The sequence below is a fragment of the Falco peregrinus genome, chromosome 9 (assembly GCF_023634155.1).
Source record: "Falco peregrinus isolate bFalPer1 chromosome 9, bFalPer1.pri, whole genome shotgun sequence".
In the NCBI taxonomy this organism is placed as follows: Eukaryota; Metazoa; Chordata; class Aves; order Falconiformes; family Falconidae; genus Falco; species Falco peregrinus.
Window position 1 is genome coordinate 17,296,767 of NC_073729.1, and position 20,676 is coordinate 17,317,442.

Sequence of the window (20,676 nt, forward strand, 5' to 3'; positions counted from 1 at the left end):
CTATAACAATAATGATTGATACCCAACAGCTACTTAATCCCATGAAACTCACCTGGAGCCTCCGAAGGAAAATGCGATCCCGTGTGCTTCGCTCACACCACCAGGTGGCAGCAGCAGCCCAGCTAACCGGCCCAGCAGCCGCCAGCTGCGGGAGCCGCTTCCTGCCCTTCCTCCTGCCACTCAGCACTACCCCGAGCTTTTTTTAATTCGCCAGCACTTCAATTCGGTGTCAGACTAACCATGTATAATAGTAATAAGAACCACAGCTATTCCTGTTTAATGAGAGAGTCCAAAGATTAGGTCAAATCTAAACAGCTCCCGAGAATCCATGAACAATCGCTTCCAACCTTGCAAATCCTGCTCTCGCTGTGCAGAAGGCATAGCTGCCTCATGCAGGCTGTCTGCTGGGTTCACTCCTGCAAACCACCTCCCCTTCTGTGTATTTTGGTTCAGACAGGTGCCAGTGTGGCCCTGAATCTCCCAGTACCTGCAGGCCACTCGATAATTTTCTGCTACCACAGGACACCATTACTGTTTTATATCTTCATGGAACTTGCTTATGAAACAATGCTACATGCCCTCATGTAATCGCACACAACACACTTCTACCAAATGCTGCATCTATGCTCAAAACCAGAGGACACCTGGGAAAGCAGAAAAAGAAGGTGTTTTTGATGATGTATTCCAGGACTGTACTTCGAAAGCTAGATCAGAAAGGATGCTTATATTCCTCAGCTTTCAATGGGTTTTCCATGTGAGTTAGGACCCAATAATCTTGTTTTACCAATTATTTTGTTTAAGTTTGATCAAGAAGCAGACGTGGCTTGGTGTACTGAAATTAATTCCCATTGCAAACACAAATATAGTCGCAAGCATCACACCAGATTCTGATGCTGTAAATCCAAAAGCAGTCTGGCCTCACCAGTATCCCATTTGGAATTACAATAAGGTAGGCAACCATCATAGTCATTGATCTCCACCTGCTTTTCAGACCTACTTACAGGATGATCCTGAGCACTGAGTGACTTAAGACTGCCAGTAACTTCCACCTCCACAAAGATCAACAGGGCACTCTTTCCCTAGCAGCCATGCTTCTGGCTTGCATGGATTAACTCACTGAGCAAATCAAGAAACATTTTATATGACCCTAAAGCAGACCTTTAATAATTTGCACTGTAGCTACTACTCTCTGCTAAGATTCTTCTGTTAAATGAGCTGGATCTGCACCCATATCTCTTTCCACATCAGCTACTTTAGAGACAGCATAAACACCCAGGTCTCAGGAGTTATCAGTCCTTCCTGACCTGAACTAGAGAAACCATTTTAGCAAAACACACCACCTGATTATTTCAAACCAGCTATCTCACAGACAACCTCTCTCCTGCGTGTTGCTTCACCTACAAGATCTTCACCAATTCAGATGCACATGATAAACCACAAAAGCCTGCCAGTTCCACACAACACAATGACCTAGAAAAGAGCTCGGACCTCACCCCCCTCCAGAAGGAATGCCTACCTGAAGCCTCCCACTTCTTCCAGCACAAGCCCCCCCTCCCCCACTTTCCTGCTGTGGAGATACACTGGGAAGCAGAAGGGAGGCAGCCCACTTCCATGTGCAGCTCCTTAAGGCTGATTAACAACAGCAGCCAGTCCCACCCAGCTTAATCAGGAAGAGCTGTTAGCTGGCTGGGAGGGAAAGAGAAGAAGCCAGCTGCAAAATGTTAAGGCTGGTCCACTAACCAAGGGAGTGGTTGAAGCATTAACACTTTATCAAAAGTCTTATCCCAAGACTGGGGAAAAAAAATGTGACTGAAGACAACAGAAGGTGGTGGAAAGAAAAGGAGGAAAGGGAATTTTATTTTCTTGCTTTCCACCCATCACTGTGGACTTCCAGAACTGAGCACGTTCATTCTTAGGATGTAAAGGATTTATCTTGTGGTAGGTAAAACCAGTTGCCATCTTCTTGTCAGAAGAACAGCTGTTTAGATGCAAGTTACACACCAGGACTTCTTGTCTCAACTTGCTTTGGTCTTTAAAACCACTTCCAGTACTGTCTGCAATTTTATTCATAAAGCTAAATTATGACTTTAACTGCAAGATATATTCTGGCTCCATCAGAATTTAAAATAAGAAATCAGAACATGAAATTACCCACTGACTCCAGCTGTAATATACTTGTTATTTCACACTTTCACCTGCACTCATTGCCAATTCAGTTCAAACATGACAACTTGAAAATTGGTTTTAATCACAACTAATACGTGGAGGTGTCCCCCCACTCCCTTTTTTGTTCCTTATATCTCATCAGCACCAAAACCAGTGATGTGTAGAGTGGTGGAAGGAGAGTCAATTACCTCCTGAAGGTACTCCAAAGCACCACACATCTGAGCAACAGGCAGCAAGCTCTGCAAAACAAAACCAGATACCAAGAAACCCAAAACACACTTTGATCTCAACTATTCTTCTGGGCATTCAGCCCCAGGCCTAACACTGCAGCTATTCACAGCATCCACTAATACTTCTACACCATTCCTCAGAAGGAGGACTAACATTTTCCTTTCAGTTTCTAACCAGCCGGCCCTCCCCATAAAAAGACCATGTAAGTAGGGGCTTGCTCTGTGTTCAAAACGGTAAAATTTGCGAAGCTAAACACTAAGTCAACCTGCTGCACACAGCAATACAGTAGCTCTAGTTCTCTAGAAAAGAAGCTATCTTTAAACTGCAGTAGCAATGTGAACTGCATAAATTAGCATAATTGCAGCCTTCACAGAGAGTTCTCCGTTGACTGTGTTACATGGTACGAATTAATACTCTGCAGATTCCTTGCTTCTACTAACACGGTCAATCATGCGATTCATGGGGCTTAAAATCCTCTTTTTCAGCACTCCAAAAACCTCAACGGCCATTTTTACACTTCTTTCTTCCTTTTCAGAGCAGAACTATTGAAGGCTTGGAGTTTCATTACATATCTCCTAAGGTCTTCATGTGTAACTGGTGGTTATGAGGCTTCATAATGGCAGGACATCCTACTATTTTCTCCGCTGGTGATCTTCTCCTTGTGGGCAGATGGCATCAAAGTGGAGTGCAGATGGTAACCCACAGCCCACAACTCCTCATTATAATTTGAAATAGTGTATGTGCAGCTTTTCAGTTCTTCTCTTTAAATCCTCTTCAGCATTAGAAGACAAATTGCTTTTTTCAGAAGGCACAGTCAAAAGCAATGATACCTGTCTATAGCTGAGAACCTTCCTCTAACAGAAGCAATGATGTGCCTTCTATCTTCACAAGTTTTAATAAAATCTATAAATAGTTAGTGGAAAGGATTTTATATCAAGTATCTCTTACTTTAATTCAAGTATTACTTTAAGAAAAAATAAGGAAAAAGGAGATCATATCGAGGCATGAAGGCTTAGGAGCCACACAGTTAGCTATTTAAGGTCATTTCATGGCTCCAGGTATCACTTTACCTGAGCTGCTTGGAATTATAATGGATTTATCTCTGCAGAACACCTGTGAGACAAGGCAGTTGCTGCAGACCAACTGCAGCGGGAAGTGAAGTGACTCATCTGAAGCTGCACTGATGGCCAGTGGGTCTTGACGGCTCACACACTCACCACTCCATCCTCCCTCCCCTCTGACGACTGAAACCCTTCCTGACAGGGAGGCACAGCTCAAAAGGAAGGTGCCAGAAAAGCTAGTCTTACCATTTTTTCAAGCTTTTTCACAGCATGTCCAGTCTGGTGGAACTGGCTTTCCTAACCTTCTGACCAGTTGGAAAAGTCCTAAAAACATCGAGCTAAAAATACATGTGGTGGAAAATAGCAAGGAATGAAATAATAAGCATTAGAGATCAAGCCTCGATCCCTGAAAAGTTTGTATTAACCAATGGAAAAGGATTAAAAGAAATAAACTTATCCCTTAGTTATAAAAAGAAAACAAACAAAACACTCAAGTGACATGGCTGATGAGGATTTACTAGCTTGCAGTCAGCTCTCACACAGCATAAATTAAAACCTGGCGAATTTGCTCCCGTTCCAGGAGCCTAGAGTCAGACTTGATAAACACAAATAGCATCAATTGTTGGAAGTTTTGACCTAGTGCCTGACAACCAATTCCTAAACCACACTACCTCAGCTGTAAAGGAACCTTCTGAACTGCCTCACAAAATGGTTTCTTGTCTATTTAAAGGATGGATACATGTTGCTTAATATATTTACTGCCTTTAAGAGTAATCATCAGCAAGCCTTTTCCTCAAATGGATAAAATTATTTGCATATTATACATCAAAAACATTCAGATATTGAGCCCAGTTATGGTACACATACACTACAATGTAAATGATTTGCCCATACAATACAGGGCTATAATCTACCACAGCATGCAGGAATGCTAATGATCTTACACATGGACAACACAGGATGAAATAATGAAGTGTTTTATCACTGAGGGCAATTCATCTTGTCTACATTCATGGAAGATGATTATAGGACATCATCTTCTTAGTGGCTTTCCTTTCACAACAAAAATGACAGTAATCAGTTTTCATTAGGGAAGAACTGTCCTTTCTGTTGTACTAATGTGACTTTCATGTCCTATACACTAAATACAACACTGAAGTCAATTGAGTAACTACATAGTATGTTCTAACACAAAGGTTTATAAAGAATAGAAATGCTTAAACTTCATACACAATATTTAAGGATTTACACATGTCAGAAGAACTTAACAGATAAGTTTTCTCTATAGCTTAATGACTTGTGCTTGAAACTAGTAAGGGTCTTCAGAACTGACCATTTGAAACTGCTGTTCCTTAAGCTCAAGTCATGACTTGAGAGAATAAAACATTTCCAGAGGAAGAGAAAGCTCCACCATAACTGCCTTAAGGAAGAAAAGTCCATCCTCACTGCACAATACACTACGGTTAGTTCAAAGGCAGAGCTCTTTGGCACGCGAGGCCCATTGCCCGTGGAAAGACAAGAGAATTTTGGCAGAAGATGAAATACTGTGCCTGCATTTCTGATGCAGTAATGACTCTGTGTGACTCTATCACATGTCTGCTCCTCTGCGAGAAGCTGAATCTGCCTGTGACAAGGTCAATTTTGAGAAGGGTTGGTATTAAAAGATTATGGTCCCTCCATCCTCTCACTGAGGCTATGCTAATTATTTCAGGGGAGCAAAGGAATTATTTGATCCTCCAGCTCTCCCTTCCCTCACAAGGTGACTCCATCTGCCAGCACAGCACCCAGAGGAACGGCATGGCACGTCCTAATTCCATAATTGTGGCATTAGCCATTTTCAACCTTGAAATTTAACCCTAAGAAATTGAGTATGCAGTAATCCACGTAATCCAGGCCTCTACACCTGTCCCTCATCCAACTAATCTCGCCATCCTTCATCATGTCACATCTTAATTCAGAGTCCTATCTGCTAAGGTCAGCGTAAGTGGATGCTCAGGAAATCGCAACAAGTACTTGTCACACAGTAACACCAATTATTTCCTCTGTGAACTCTGCGAGACACAGAAATATCAACAGAGAGCAAAGCCCTTCCCTGGCGACGCATAAATGATCTCTACAAATGTTCCAGGAAGCAGTGAAGAGACAGAATAAATAAATAAATAAACGCAGCACAGTCCTGGATAATGCGATCTGCTGGTATTAAGTTTTCTCCTGAAGGAGTTAAGTATATACCAGCTGCTCTACATTAAACCGAGCTGGCATTTTAAATCATGCAAATTAGCTGAGCTACCATCCGTTTCAGCCCAGCATTTAACACTGTTGCTGTAAATGATGCAAAGTACTGGCCAAACCAAGCCCTGCCATTTCAGCTGCTGTCAGAGAAGAAAGAAGGAGGGAGGGTAATGGCACCGAGTGATGCTGCAGCTATTCACAAGATGGTTTACAAGAGACTCCTTCTACCACAGGTATTGTTTGCATGACTGAAACGTGCACATGTGCATGGGAAGCCTGAGGCTTTTAATTGTTGAAAATCCATTTATATAAACTGAGAAGAAGCGCAGCAAAATTTTCTAAAATTACATTATTTGCCGTGGAACACTTACATTTAAAATCTCTCTTTGCTTAATGCTGTATAATAAACGCTGAGTGAATGTGACGGGCCATCAGCTCAGAAATGCTGACACTGCAGCGTACGGGGAGCCGAGGGTGGCATCAGTCCCCACCATAATGTCTCACACCAACAGGCATTTCTTACACTATGAAGATAATAGATAAAAATATGCGTTTGTTCAATGCAAACCCCTTTTCTGCTGAATCTCAGAGAGCTCAGGAGGCAATAGAGGACTAAACCTTATCTAGTTCAGGTTGATGTAGCCAAGAGATTAAGTTTCAGCACAAATCTGAAACTGCAATAGGAGAGTAAAGGATCTGCTATTAAGTAGTCTAGGAGCTTTAAAGACTGGTTTTTTGATTTCAGGTTCTCTCATATGCTTTTTTTGCTCCCCCCCTCTTCTTTTTTTCTCCCTTTTTCAAGTGCCTACTGCAGAGAGTAACCTTGCTCAACAAGGGGCAGCTGGAACTGATTCTCAAGTTAAAAATAAGGTACAGCTGCCTTGCTATCCAACCTGCCAAACCAAACCGCAGGTGGTATGACATCCCACTGCCCAATACTGTGTGTGCACCAGAAATCACTCGATGCGGTCCAGGTGAAAGGCCAAAAGGCTATCTCTTTCAGGCAACCAAAATTAAAATCTTCATTGCTGCAGTGAGGGAAGTTTGGATCTGACTGCTTGGAAACAGGATCCCAGGCAACGGCTGCTCTTCCCTCTTGAAAAGCAGAAAGTGGTTTTGTTTTGTAAATTAAAGCAAATTCATTAGAATTCCCCTGGTGAGGTTGTGTAGGGATAAATGGGATGCCGCTGCCTCCGCTTTCCAGCTCCATGCTAGAGGATAGCACCTTTTTGCCAGCTTTCCTTGGCAGTACTTGTTTGGTATGTTACCCTGGAGGATCAGACCCCTGTGTGCTCCAGAGCCCATCCCGGAGGAGTAAGATGCAGCAATGCTGAAAATACTGCTTCCCAAAATAATCCATCCCAGTTAAGCCACGAAGTCTGGAATACATATGGCTGTCCTGAGAAGCAGACTGACCCATGGTTTTTGAGCAAGAAAAAGAAACACGTTTCTAAGCTATTGCTTCAAATAGCTAATACACATTTGATCTTGAAACACACATGACATTTTTAAAATTAGTTTTGAAGACTTAAATATCCGTAAGATTCTTTGAAATGAAGAACAATTTATAACTGAATCAAATCTGTCTTACCAGACCAATCCATTAATTATGGTGTCTACCAGCTATCATCAAAGTTGCATACTGATCTTTGTGGATGCAAATGTGTCCTCTACAACTGCTCCAGGTATTTAACCTCTGACACACACATACACATCCCGGTCTCAGATTAGATTTCTCTGAGGAAATACAACTTTTCATCATGCTACATTAGCTTAAGGAGGATTTCTGACTCCAAAAGACATGACACAAATCTTTTTATCGGCTTGATTTTACAATACTATGCCTGATAGTTCCGTATCTGCCAGAAGAAACAGACTTGCTAGACCCCTTGTACAAGTTGATTAGAAATTACTTCCTGGTAATTAGTGTCATAATCTGAGAAACAGCCAAAATAGATATGACGTGGAAAGACAGCTGTTACAGTCTTTTAGAACTACTTCTACAAAAGCAGTATTTAGCTTATTGGTACTAAAGTTACCTGTAGTTTCTAACAGTGGACATGGCTAAAGAAAAAGGAATCCACTTCTAGATATTTGTTTCAAGATATACAAGTGTAATGAAGTCTCAGTATCCATGCTCACCATAAAATGTCACACAAGCTAGACCAGCAACACAAAATCCTACTGTGGTATTAATTTTGTTCTACCAATGGGCAAGTATATGGAATTAATAGATGGTAAAAATACCATATAAAAATAATTTCTGGTCAGCACTTGTAGTAGAATATAGGTGATCTTATCAGGGAAGATTCATCTCATCACATGAAACAAAAAGGTATTACTAAAACAGTCTTCACCACTGAGAACATTTCTCTATTGTCCAAATGACAGATCTACCCTCAAATGGGTTACAAGGAGGCAGAGATGCCAGGAAAAATTACAGATCCTCACATGTTGTGGCAACCACACTCAAAATCCCCTTAGTTTGAAGAAAAGCCTCTAAAGAGCTCCATGACAGTCACATAATACATAAAATTACAATTCCAGCCTGTCGCACACCTCTTCCACTTCTCCCAAGAACAAAGCATGGGTGTCCTCAGATAGCCATCCTAGAAAATTTTCTTCCTATACAAGTCTAAAAAATGTAGTTGCCTATTAGCAAAAAGGCCTTGTCAGCTTCTACAGCGTTACTACAGAGACAAGGAAGTACATGGACATGATTGAGGAAGTCAGTTGAGGGCTTCTGTTTGGAGAAAGTATAGCAGATCAACAAGATCTCAGCACCGACAACAGCTAATTCTGCCTGTCAAAGGTTGGTTTAGGTTTTGGGGGGATTTTGTTTGGCTGTTTATTTATTTATTTGTTTGTTTATTTAATGAGAAAGCCTGGATGTGTATAACTAAGTAACATTGTTGTCAGGCAGGCGAGACCAACATCTGTGGGTTTCTCCAAGAAGGCTTTACAACCCAGTCCTCTATGCCCCTGGGACCATCACATCTAAGAACCCATCCTTCTCCCACCCAAGGCATGGAGGGAACAGCACATCAAGTACCTCAACCTCCACTCCTGTAAGCTTCTGGAGCTCGAAGGAACAACTAACAGTATTTACAAGTCTTATGAAGAGCAGACTTCCACTTTAAAAGGAAACGCTGATGAATCCATCAACTTACTGCCCAAGAGTTCATGTTTCACAGACTCCGGACCATGTTTTCTCGTCAGGCATAGCACTAGTGCTACCAACCCAGCTCCTGCTAATCCCTAGCTCCTTGGTCTCTGCAGTCCATAGGTGTTCCTTCTTGTATGTATAAAATAAAATCTCAACAACTACTATTGGAAAGCAGCACATGGACTCTCTTTACAGCTACTAGTTCCTCCACTAAAGCCTTGCTACTGTCTGATACCTACAGGCAATTCTGAAATCTACACCACAAACATGAACTCACTACTACACACTTTTGTATTATACCATGGTGGTCATTACATAAAGACAAGACAGAAGAAATGGACCAATATTAGTGACAGAACAGGTAAAATATGAAGATTTAGGGACTCTTTCCAACTATGACAGAGATAATATGGCAACTTCTAACCATAGCTGTAGAGAAAGAACCCACACAAGCTGAGACTGCAAAGAGGATGTAAGAAAACTTTCAAGACAAGGGACAGACACAGGGTAAAATTTAAGAGGCCATGGGAGTAAACAAGACATTGTCAAAATATGATGGTATTATGGTCCAAAACTGAACACACACAGGGGAAAAAGTCCTGGTAAAAGTGTATTTTGAAATCCAGAAGTTAGATATTTTTTCCTTTCATGTATTGTTTTCCCACACATTGCTTCCAATTCTAAAATAATCCAAAAGTAAATTGAAAAATAATCCAAGGATAACACACCTAAAAATACTTTCAAGAGGAAAAAAAAGGTGGAATCAGAGTAAAACTTCAGATCTCAGCCTGTTTTAAAATAAGTGACCTGTTTTCTCAATTATTTGTTTTGATAAATGGTTTATTTGTTTTAAGTTTTAGCCGTTATTTCCATGCCTATGCTTTGCAAAACTGAAGAAACTGAGAATGTTTCCACAAACTATTTCAGAAAAAAACAATTTCCAGATAAAATTAGAGGCATACAAGTAAGTGCCAAGTGTTTGACTGAATTCCAGTTCTTGGTGAATGGAAAACCAGCAGCTTCCTGTTACAAAATGTACCAACAGTTCATGTCTAATAATACACATAAAATCTGACCATTTATATACTTCAAATATAGATGTTTCTAAAAATAATATTCAAGAAGGGTATTTTTAGCCAGGTGAACTTCTCAGAAGAATGAAATTCTAGTGTTTGCTGCAAGGAAAAAATAAATTAATGGGTTAAATTTTAAGAGCATCTCTTGATTTATACCAGAATAGAAATAGAAGGTTTTGCCCCAAAGCTTAAATAAGCAGTAAGCAAAAGGGAAAAAAAAAAATGCAAGGACAGAACACGCATCCTTCCATTAAAGGCCCAGCTATCGCTTCATTCAAAACTGTATCTTCTTAAGCAGCACTTACAATCTTTATTCTGTGTTTCAAGTTTGGGGAGATTAGACAAAATAATTAGTGACTGAAATCCCTCCTTAATTTCTTCCACCTTGGTAGGAAAAAGGGAGTTGTAGGCTAAAAGCATTACAATACAAATTAAAGAAATTTAAATCTAGTGGTGAGATAATCTAGAAACCGATATTACAGAGCAGACAACGTTTCTCAAAGGAAATAAAAAATAGTCAAAACCAGCTCTCAATTTCCAAAACTAAGAACTGAATCCAATCCACCCTTCCTATCTCAATAAAATAAAGGCTTTCTTTTCTGATTCCCTCTGGAGAGAAAAAAAAGAGCACAGGTGGTTTTGGTCTGGTAATTTTCTTTCTTTTTGGCACTTCTCAGATGCTTGAAACTTTGGAGAGGTTCACGTTTTGTTTACCAGACCCCTCTATCCAATTTGATTTTTTTTTTTTTTTTTTGAAGTAAAACTCAGGCTTAGTGCTAGGAATTTTAAAGAGCAGTATGTGTTGTTCTCCTTTACTAATATCCATGACCCTCTCTGCATCTCCAGGAGACTCCTTTAGGATAGGTTTCCTATTTCATATCACCTGATTTTTGATGAGAGTGTTTTGCAGAAGAGTAGAGAATTACTTTCTGATGAGCTCCATAAAGCATGCCAGCGTGGTTTTCAGCCACTAAGAACACTTGCACAGCTCCAGTGGTGCCTGTGCTCAGGCTATGACACACACAGATGCTTTTTGCCTTTCAGCTTCCTCACATTACACTTGCTTTTCAAATTAAAATTATTTTATCCATATTTGTAGATTGACAAGTTAGATATTTCAGCTAGCAGCTGGACAGGTAGAAAAACTTAATGCTTCTCTACTGAAGCCAGTTTCAGCTCAAACAAGCCTCCAGCAGAGACAAAGTGTCTAACAGAACTGAAACCCAACACATGCATCAAGAAAGAGAAGTTCTATGGAACACACAATGGACAAACCATCTAGGAAGAATAAGAAGCAAAATTCTAAAAGCTGTTAAAGAAATTCACAAGTGCAGCCAGGGAGGCAAAAGCAGGCAGGGAGGGACAGCAAGGAAAACAACTAAAATAAAAAAAAATTAAACTTTTTCTGGTTAGAGGACAGCTGGACCAAAGTGTCCTGCTTGGGTGTTGCCATACATCTCCTGTCAGAAAAGAAGGTGATAAAAATTACTTGCTAAAACAGGGACAAAGAAAGAGAGAGTTTTCACTTAAGAAATGCAATTTTTTGGAGTAAACTAAGAGTTTCAAGGACACAGAGAGAACATGAACACCATATGCATAAGCATTTGGAACTGATTAACAAGTAGCTGCAAAGGAGAAAGATAATCTGATAGCCAGGGGACTAGCCAGTTATTCTCTATAGCACTGCAGGCTTTATGACCTTGAGTAAGTTTCTTTGTGCCTTAGGTCTTCATTTACAAAATAAGAACAATATCCCTACCTCTAAGTAGTGCTCTTAGGTTAAGTATATTAAAATTCGGAAGCCCCTTAGATATAAAGTATTAGCAGAGATCAGAGAAATAGCATTAAAAATGCATAAATCAAAAGCAAGAAAAAAAGGTCATATGAAACGAGTACTTCAAAAACACTACTATGGGCTGTAAAAACTTGGGTGAATTCAACAGCAGCGTTATTAGCACAACTATCAGTATCTTTGGGAATCGTATCTTGGGCAATTCAACAATAAAGGTACTGAACTTGGGAAGGAACATTACATGATGACCAAATGCTCTTTTACTCAAGAACTGTCACAAAGTGAAATCAGAGCAAAAAAATTTTTCACTCATTTTCCAAAACTGAATGGAACTTTGCATCCAAGTGACCCTTTGCATATTCTAAATGAAAACCCAATGATGAAAGAACCTCCTGAATTTCTAGTGTATTGCAGACAAAGATACCCAGTTTTGAACTGAATTCTTAAAAAAGGTCTAGGCAAAATGAAAAGAGTTCAGTAGATAGCACAAAGAGTTGTAAGCGTTCAGGAAATCCTGAGAGAAAAGGTTAAAAGAATTAGGTTTGCCTAATGTAGAGAAAAAGAGAAGTGAGGGAGAACTTAACACCGAGCGAGTACCTGCCTCCCATGTCCACCAGGAGAGAATAACTGTCAAACTTTCAGCAAATGAATATTGCTAAGAAGTTTGCAAAGAAATGATGAGTCCCCCCTCGTCTTGCCAAATGTTAAGGACAGTTATAGGTACCTCCTGAATACATATACTTTAATACCAGGTTACACAGATGCCTGTCAACTTGAAGAGGTTTCGTAGAAGGGTGGGACCGATGACTTGGTAAGGTCCCGGTGCTTTCAGGACTGCTACAGTTTGTTAAGATACAGTAATGACTTCTTAGGTTCTCCAGAGAATGAAAATCAAGAAGCTAGAGAATACAACATAGCAGTAATAAAGATAGTAATTAAATCCTCTATCTCCTTCGGTGGCTTCCACATAACATGGCAATAGACTGTATTCCTGGAATGGTATCTTTGTTCTTGCATCCTGCACAAACGATTTTACCATGCTCATGGACTTCTAATTGGCAATTACTTCTGTCTTAAATAACTAATGCAAATTTAGTAGCCAAATACATATGAGTTTTTCAGAATAACTAACAAACACCATTTTGTATATGAGAGATCACTATCTTGCTATCTACTTGACGGAAGTTTCTCTGGTAACAAAGTTAAATATTTCCAAAACAATGCTCTCTAAATACGGGTACAATTTATTGGCGGTGTTTTCAAATTAGATAAAATAAGCACCAGTGCAACAGTAGGATACTGTTGGGCACAGCACAGGGGATTTAACATGGAAAAATGAATGGAGTGTGTATATCAGTAACAATAAATTAGGAATGATACAGACATGATTCACCAACCTAAGATTTCCGACTAGCATTTACAACAGGTTTGATGGTAAAACCTTCAGACCTTTCTCTGGAAAGTGCCTCTGAAATACTCTGAGGAATGCTTTTTATAAATTGCACAGCATTTTAAGGAACACATTGCCCTCATATGGCATTAAGGCACAAAACTTACAGTTACTATAAAATCCAGCTTACACATGTAAAACCATATCAAGAACAACAGCACCAAAAAGCAAGATATTGAGAAGTTTTCACTGATACCATATTTCTCAAGTGGGACACATTAATTGTCAGCAGGTTTTAAAAAAATGAGTACTTTAATGAATACCACCTGCAGTACCCATGTTCTCTGAACAATCAGGCTCAAGACAGGTACCACCTGGTACCAAGAAAAGCTCATGAACCTAGCACTGGTGTGTAAGTGGCTTGAAACATGCTAAAACAGCATTAGGATTTGGTCTAGCATCTTCACATTGTGACTTCTGGCCTACGTCTTAGATACAGCCTCTTCTCCAGAATAGTCGGTAAACAGTGCAGGGAGAAAGGCATACACAAATTCAAAGTGGAAATGTATATACACCATGATGGAAGAGAAAAAGTTGTATGTACAAATAATCTGTTTTATCGCTCCCACCACCTCCTTCCCTACAAGCAGATGTCCTAAATATTAGGTCAAGTTACTCTCTCTCTCTCCTTATTCTGTGCAGGCAGCTGAACGTATGTTATGTAGTGCAAAGCACCAACTTCAACAGGATTAAAAGTAACTCCCTAAAATACTCCCAGAACATCCTGTGGCTTGCTGATTATGAAACCCTTCAGAGATACAACAGGAGTCTGAATTCCCTCGTGTTGAAATAGAATCTGAACTCAGATAGCCTACTCTCTGAGCGAATGCTCTAACCGCTAAGCAGTTGTACAAAAGCAACGCTTCCCTGCCACTTGTGTTGAAAGTGGCCTGATATCACCCCTGGTTTTGATAGATAGAGCTTATACCTCTAACTGTAAGAGAGAGCTTGGGGATGCAAATTCCAAGTTCAGCCTCAGTAAGGAATACAGCACAAGTTAAATAGATTTCAGTAATTTTTGTTTCTTCTCTTCGGTTTTTTGATCCCAGTCTCTCTTTAATTCTCCCTCCACCCACCTAGGAGCATATTACACCCTATGTCTTTCCTTGTGGGCTGCAAACTCCATGTGGAGACCAAGATCTAGAAAAGACAGGTGCCAAACCATTCAGTATCAGTCCAACCTGTAGATCTAAAGTCAAATTGCCACAACAAGAATATAACTTCCCTCGCTTACAGGGGATGCCAGATGCCTGCAACGTAAAATGGTGAGGGCCACAGCAATGCTTAAGATAAAATATCCAGACAAGCAGGTGATCACCCTCATAGGACAAGTCGCCATCCCTGGAGGTATTTAAAAGACATGTCGACATGGCACTTAGGGACATGGTTTAGTGGTGGACTTGGCAGTGTTAGGTTAATGGTTGGACCTGATGATCTTAAAGATCTTTTCCAAGCTAAATGATGCTATGATTCTTGAGATATTTAGTCCTAGTGCAGTGTCTAAGATTAAACCTTACTAAGCTTATTATCAGAAAGCACCTCTATACCTGAATGTAGCTGAAGGTTTTCCAAGATAAAAATGCTTCAGCTGCTGACATACTATCTGGCAGCTGTCCATCAATCCTGTTCCTCCTCCCTTGGGAGGGAGGGACGGCAGGAAAAGAAAAGAACAGTGTCCTTGACAGAACTGATCTGGAAAAATCTCCCTTTAGATATAGACTGACGTTTCAAATTACTACCTTGAATGGCAAAAACCTGCATGCTTATGTGGGCAGAGGGATCAAAGTTGGATCAATAAGAATAACAAAAAAGGACTGTGTTTATTCAAGATAATGGATAGTAAAACAAATATCACTGGTTCACACCTTAAAAGGTGCTGGTCATCTGCTAAGACTGCTACCCAAATGAGGTTACCGAGAGTGACAAAGCTTAGGATTTCTCCAGCTGCTGAAGTTACCCAAAATGCAAAATAATCTGAAATTCTTTGACCCAGAATCACTCCTTCTTTAAATATAACAAGTCTGCATGAAGACCCTTTCATCATCAGGATAGGAAAAAATGGGGTTTGTTCCATGTCTGTATAAGAGTTAAAAACAACACAGTATTCCCCTTACTGATGCAAACAGCTACCACTAGGCAGGATCTCTTGGATTATAATGTTATAAGACAGAAAAGTATTTATGAATAACAATCACTTTTGCAGGAATGTAAATTTCCTTGCAGAAACCAAGGTGTGTCTGAGAGAAAGAGCAGCATATAATGTGATTTTGCTGACATTTCACAATCACAAGGAAAGACTCCTTGCACAAAGAAAAAAAAATAATACTTGTTTCTCTAAGAACAAGATGTGATGCACAGGTCAGTTTGTCTGTTGCTACCACCCTACCACCAATACTTGCCTGCCTCCTTTTCCTGCTCTGAGTCCCTCAGGAACTGCTACAGTCATATTCATATCTGGCCTGAGCAGCCCAATACGTCACTGTGCCTACCAGCAATGAAAGTGCAGCGCATCCTAAAATTCAGGGCACAGGGCCAAACATGCCCAATCAGTAGTCACACTTGTCTTAAGAAAATAGGGTTACCAGGCCATACAGATCAAAATCTAGATGGTAGGGATGATCCATTATTCCTTGAGGAAGAAAAAGAAGAAGGGTGGGAAAAAAAAAGTATCTGTCATCTTTTCCCTATCCCAGTATAATGGTATCACCTTCTACTGGGCTCAGATACTGGTAGAATCAGCTTGCAATGTACATGGCTGTTGCCAAAGTGCATCACGCTGCTATACAGCATCTCTATATAATGGTCATCAATTCTGCTTGCTGCAGCATACCATCTGCTTTGCTCACACCGTAGTACGCTAACACATACTATCTGCTTACACTGCTGTTGAGCACACTGGGGCATCAGTGGTACAAGGCAATCCGAGCCATGCCAAAAATGTTACTGTGCTGACAATAATTGAACGAGCTGAAGAGCTCCCTATACAGGAAGCAGCATATATAAAAATGTTAGAAAGCTAACACACATTAAAGGGAAATCTAAAAAATGCATATTGATAGTGTGCTGCATCTGCGATGTCATGCACATACAGCATTAAAACAGACAATTCCACTTGAGTGTTCATTTCCTACATGATCTATATAATTTAGCTGCACGGAGAATGACATGCATATTGTAATTTAACATCAAACACTGCCTTCCATTCACTCCCCACACAACTACAAATACACAACGTTCACACAACTAATGCTCCAGTACAGTACATGATCAAACACAAAACACAGTCATGACAACCAGCAATCTTTCCCCATCCCGGGCACACAACCCAGCCATTACAATTAGCACCTACAGAAAAAACACAAAGAACACACCCCATAAACAACATCGCTACCATCTCCCTTCCGAAAATCCCCCAAGTTCAAGCAAAGGCAATAGAGATGGCAACGCAGGCAAACAGCACAGAGAGTACCATCCCTCACCACCCCACCATCAGCTCCACCACGCTGACAAAATTACAAAATCATCCCTTGGTAACACATGCCACTGTGTGGAATATAAAACATCCCACCGCTGTAGACAGATGTTATTACACACACACAGATTATACCCCCTCTCTCACTGCTGTTCACACCACTGCTATCTCCCTCAGAAAACCTGCTGCACGCATTCAATATAGAAACAAATCTTCACATACACCTCCCCAACATTTGCTGCCTTCTAACCTGTGTGTCAAATCCATTTTCTACCGAGCTACTCTTCCTTGGTGGGAGTCCATCTCCTGCGTTTTCTTGTCCATTAGGAGATTTGAGAGGAATCTGGCTGGAATACAATGGCTTCGTCACCTCCACCTTGTTCCCAAACTTCAGGTAACAGGGCTGCGGGATGGTCCTGGCTGTTGGGACATGCAGGATTGGAGCAGCACTGTGTACGGGTTTAGGTAGTCCCGATTTCATTTTGGAGGCTACCAGGATGGCTGGCATTTTCTCTTTCTGCTTTCCTAACACGTTTCTGTCAGCAGCAGCACCAGCAGAGACAGCAGGCAGGGAGAGAGAAAAGCACAGGTTGGGGAAGCAGCTCTACACTAAAGCAGCCTGGTTTACTGCAGGGATCTCCAAAACCAGCTTAGCATTTAAAACCAATAAAAAAAAAAAAAAAAAAAAAAAAAGAAGACAGACAGAAAAACAACACACCACTTTCAGCCTAAAATATCTCTCAGCTTTATGCCAGCCTTCCACCTGTTTCCTCTAATTTTATTTTCAGTTCTTCACCACTGTCCTCTTTCCTATTTCTGCTGTTATTTAACTTGCTCCTTCCTTTCTCTGGCTGACTCCTGTAATTTTCTTCCCTGGAAATGGGAGACTTTCACTCCATTATCTTGTCACTGCATCTCCAAAGTGAGGCAGCCTTTTGGAATAAAAAAAACCCGAACCTGCTGCTGCATATGCTTCCCCTTCCGTATGCACTAGAGAGCGAGCGAGTGAGCAAGCAAGCAGGATTTCCAGCTTAAGATGTCTTTCTTCAGTCTTAGCCAAGAAGCAGATGTAGCTCAGTGTGTTAATGACTGATGCCCTTGGATACCAGCCTTAGAGAATCAAGCTTCTTAAGCCTTAAGAGCTGTGAACAGGACAACGATGCTGGAGCTGAAGGAGAAACGTCCACTGACAGCAATTTTAAATCAAAATATGCCAGTGGCCACAGAATTTCCCGGCTCCCCCAGTGCTGATCATGAAAACATGGAGGGAAAAGAAAAACCAATATTAAAAAAAAAAATCATTTAGCTGTCAGAGGGAAAGGAAAGCAGCTGCCACCTCATGTTCCCCTCCCGCAGTGGAGCGGGTCCCCGCGATGCGCTGCTCAGCGCATCCTGCGCCTCTCCCGGGCAGGCTCCGCGGGCGGGGGGGCGGCCGGGCGGGGGGCGGCTGCCTTGCCGGCACGGTGCAGGCAGGGCGGCCTCCCGATTGGTCCTGCCTGCTGCAAGCAGGAACAAAAAAATAAATAAATAAAAAAATCAAATCTCTTTCTCCGCAGGGGGAGGAGCGGTTTCAACCCCCGCGGCGGGCAGGGAACTCCGCGGGTCGGCGGGGGCTGCGCGGCTGTGGCGGTGGCGAGATGCCCCTGGGGCTGCGCGGAGTGAGCTGCGCGCCGGTTTCTTTTTGAAATTCTTAAAAAAAAGGAAATAAAGCACTTTCAAATAAAAACACCTGGAGATGACTCATTGTTCGTTGCTATTCGGGAAAACTCCCGCTGCCAGCATCAACAGGAATTTGAATAAGCGCAGTGAGTAATCCAGCCCTATTATAGCAACACTTGGCTTTTAGGAGTCTTTCTTTTGGCGTCACAGGTTCCTCCTCACGCTGCTCTGCAGATGCCCTGATCCGTTACAGCCCCCAGATCCCTCATTCCTGCGAGGCATTACACATTTCAGAGCTGCACGTATCTCTCTTTCCGCCCACAGAGCACCGTCCTGGCCAGCAGAGCGTTATCAGCGTGGCAACTCGAGGCACCAGGAGATCGGTGCCTCTGGACTCATAGCGGGGTCTTAGCACCGTGATATGCAGGGCCACAATGCCTCATTTTCAGGTAGCCTGTAATGGAAGCCAAAGGTTTTGAGCTACCACATCGGCTTCTTAACATTATACACAGGGAGGGGAGGGCGCCTCAGAATAATATTCACAAAGCCAACACAAGATGTGGAAGAGAAAGGTGCATTTAAATCACATCCTCATCACAGCCCCAGGTATCACTTTATTCCCCAAGCAGGGGCACCTCCTTCAGCTCTGCATTCTCACCTCACCCACTGCCTGAGGTAGGGACAATAGCGATCCCAGCAAGCAGAGTGAAGCAATGAACCTAACCTTGAAATATTTGAAATACACACTGGCTCAGCTTCCAACGCATGGAGCTACTCGGCGCGACAGAGGAAGCACAGCCCCATCACCCTGCCCCACCTAAGCTGCGAGGAGCACTCAGAGAAGGAAGGCTGAAGCACGCTCCGTGCCCCATTCCAAGGGGAGCTGTATCCTGCCTCTTTGACACCCTGACTTTTGGGAAAAACTTAAATGTCCAAAACCCAGGTTTTTACACCTGAGACTCTTTCAGACAGAAAAACGAGGCATTTCTGGATTGTAGAAATGTAGATGTTTCTGAACCTACAATCCTCCAGGATTAGGCGGCAGGATTGGGATAGCATTTTAGGACATGGAAATGGAAATCGGATGAGACCTGCATGCTGCATCCTTCTGCAGATGTCATCTTCAATGATTTATCCAGGGTTACATAGTAAGTAAGTGGCAGAACTGGAAATCAAATCAAGTAGAACTTGTGTTCTACCTATTATAAAGTACTACTCTTCCTCAACATCACAATGTCAAACAGTCCCTCTCCATTAACAGAACACAGTTCCAGAAGACACTAGCTGTACTACGTGGTGTAGTTTGTTGTTGTTGCTGGATTGGGGTTTTTTGTTTGCCCTTTTTTTTTTCTTTTTTTTTTTTTCTTTTTCAGATAGCCCACATTAACTAGATTATTTAAACTCAAAAGCAAAGTCTGGACACACTGTCACTGCAGTCTGCCACCTCACTCACTTAGCACTGCCCTGATTTGAGCACCTCAAATTCCCACAGTACACATGAAGCTCACGTCAACCACAGTTTTGGTTATTGCTGGGATCTTTCAGCACATCCGCCTTCACATAGACCAGCTCTGCAGGGTGGTTTGTATTAACTCAAAGAGAGTAATTTTTGTTGTTGTTGTTTTTACAAGTAACTGCTTTCACCCTAGTCTCTTTATCCACTAATCTCAGATTGGAAACTGCACATCTCTGCTCAGCTGAGATGGATCTTCTAATGTTTACACCCTTGTCGTAACACCATGCACAGCATCAGCTTAAACACAACTATACAGAAAATTTCAAAGCCCTGCAACCTGATGAAAAAAGTCAGATTTACCATATGAAAGGACTGGTAGTTATGGGAGCAGAAATGTGTCAAATGCTTTGACACCATTTCCATTGTTCTGTGCTGAAAACTCAGCCTTGCTAGCTAAAAGAAGGTTGAGCTGAGGTATGAAAAACTTGAAAAAGATCCAAGTCTGAAAACAAGGCTAATTTTAGGTCTGTAATAAAATATAGTAATGTTTAAAAGCTATTAGAAGATCTAATTGACAGCTTTATGTTCTGTTCTTCACTTACATGTTTTATGAGGTTCAGGCCACCAATCCCAGATGCACAGAACTTGCCAGTTTTTGTTGTTCTGTTTTCATTTTGGAAAACTGGCTAGGTTACAGGATACCAAAACAGTCACACAGTTAATCTGAGCAAAAGAAAAGGATTTCTTCCACTGCTCCTTTAACAATTATTGAACCTGATTCTTTGATGGTGGATTGAATATTCCACAGCTAGAGGAAACGATTTGATTTCTTGGTGTGCAGCCCTGCCTACTGAAGGGAGGATGAAGATGGTGTCTTCTGAATGCACTCAGTCTGTGCCCCTGCAGTTATTTCGC

The 20,676-nt window shown here is 41.5% G+C and overlaps 1 protein-coding gene across 7 annotated transcripts in view; it reads right to left on the reverse strand.

The window, feature by feature from the left end:
- The window catches only part of NAV2 (neuron navigator 2), a 410,341-nt gene that overhangs the window by 206,145 nt on the left and 183,520 nt on the right, over window positions 1-20,676 (reverse strand). For 2 of the 7 annotated variants that reach the window (XM_005240333.4, XM_055813583.1), the window contains exon 1: window positions 16,897-17,184. The exons of 2 other annotated variants lie outside the window; for them this stretch is intronic. In XM_005240333.4, coding sequence (XP_005240390.2) covers window positions 16,897-17,154 — 258 coding nt within the window. In that variant the 5' untranslated portion in view covers window positions 17,155-17,184. Of the gene's footprint in view, window positions 1-16,896; window positions 17,188-20,676 lie in introns of those variants that run through there. 3 more of the 7 variants (XM_027790864.2, XM_055813582.1, XM_027790867.2) reach the window with 3 other exon arrangements.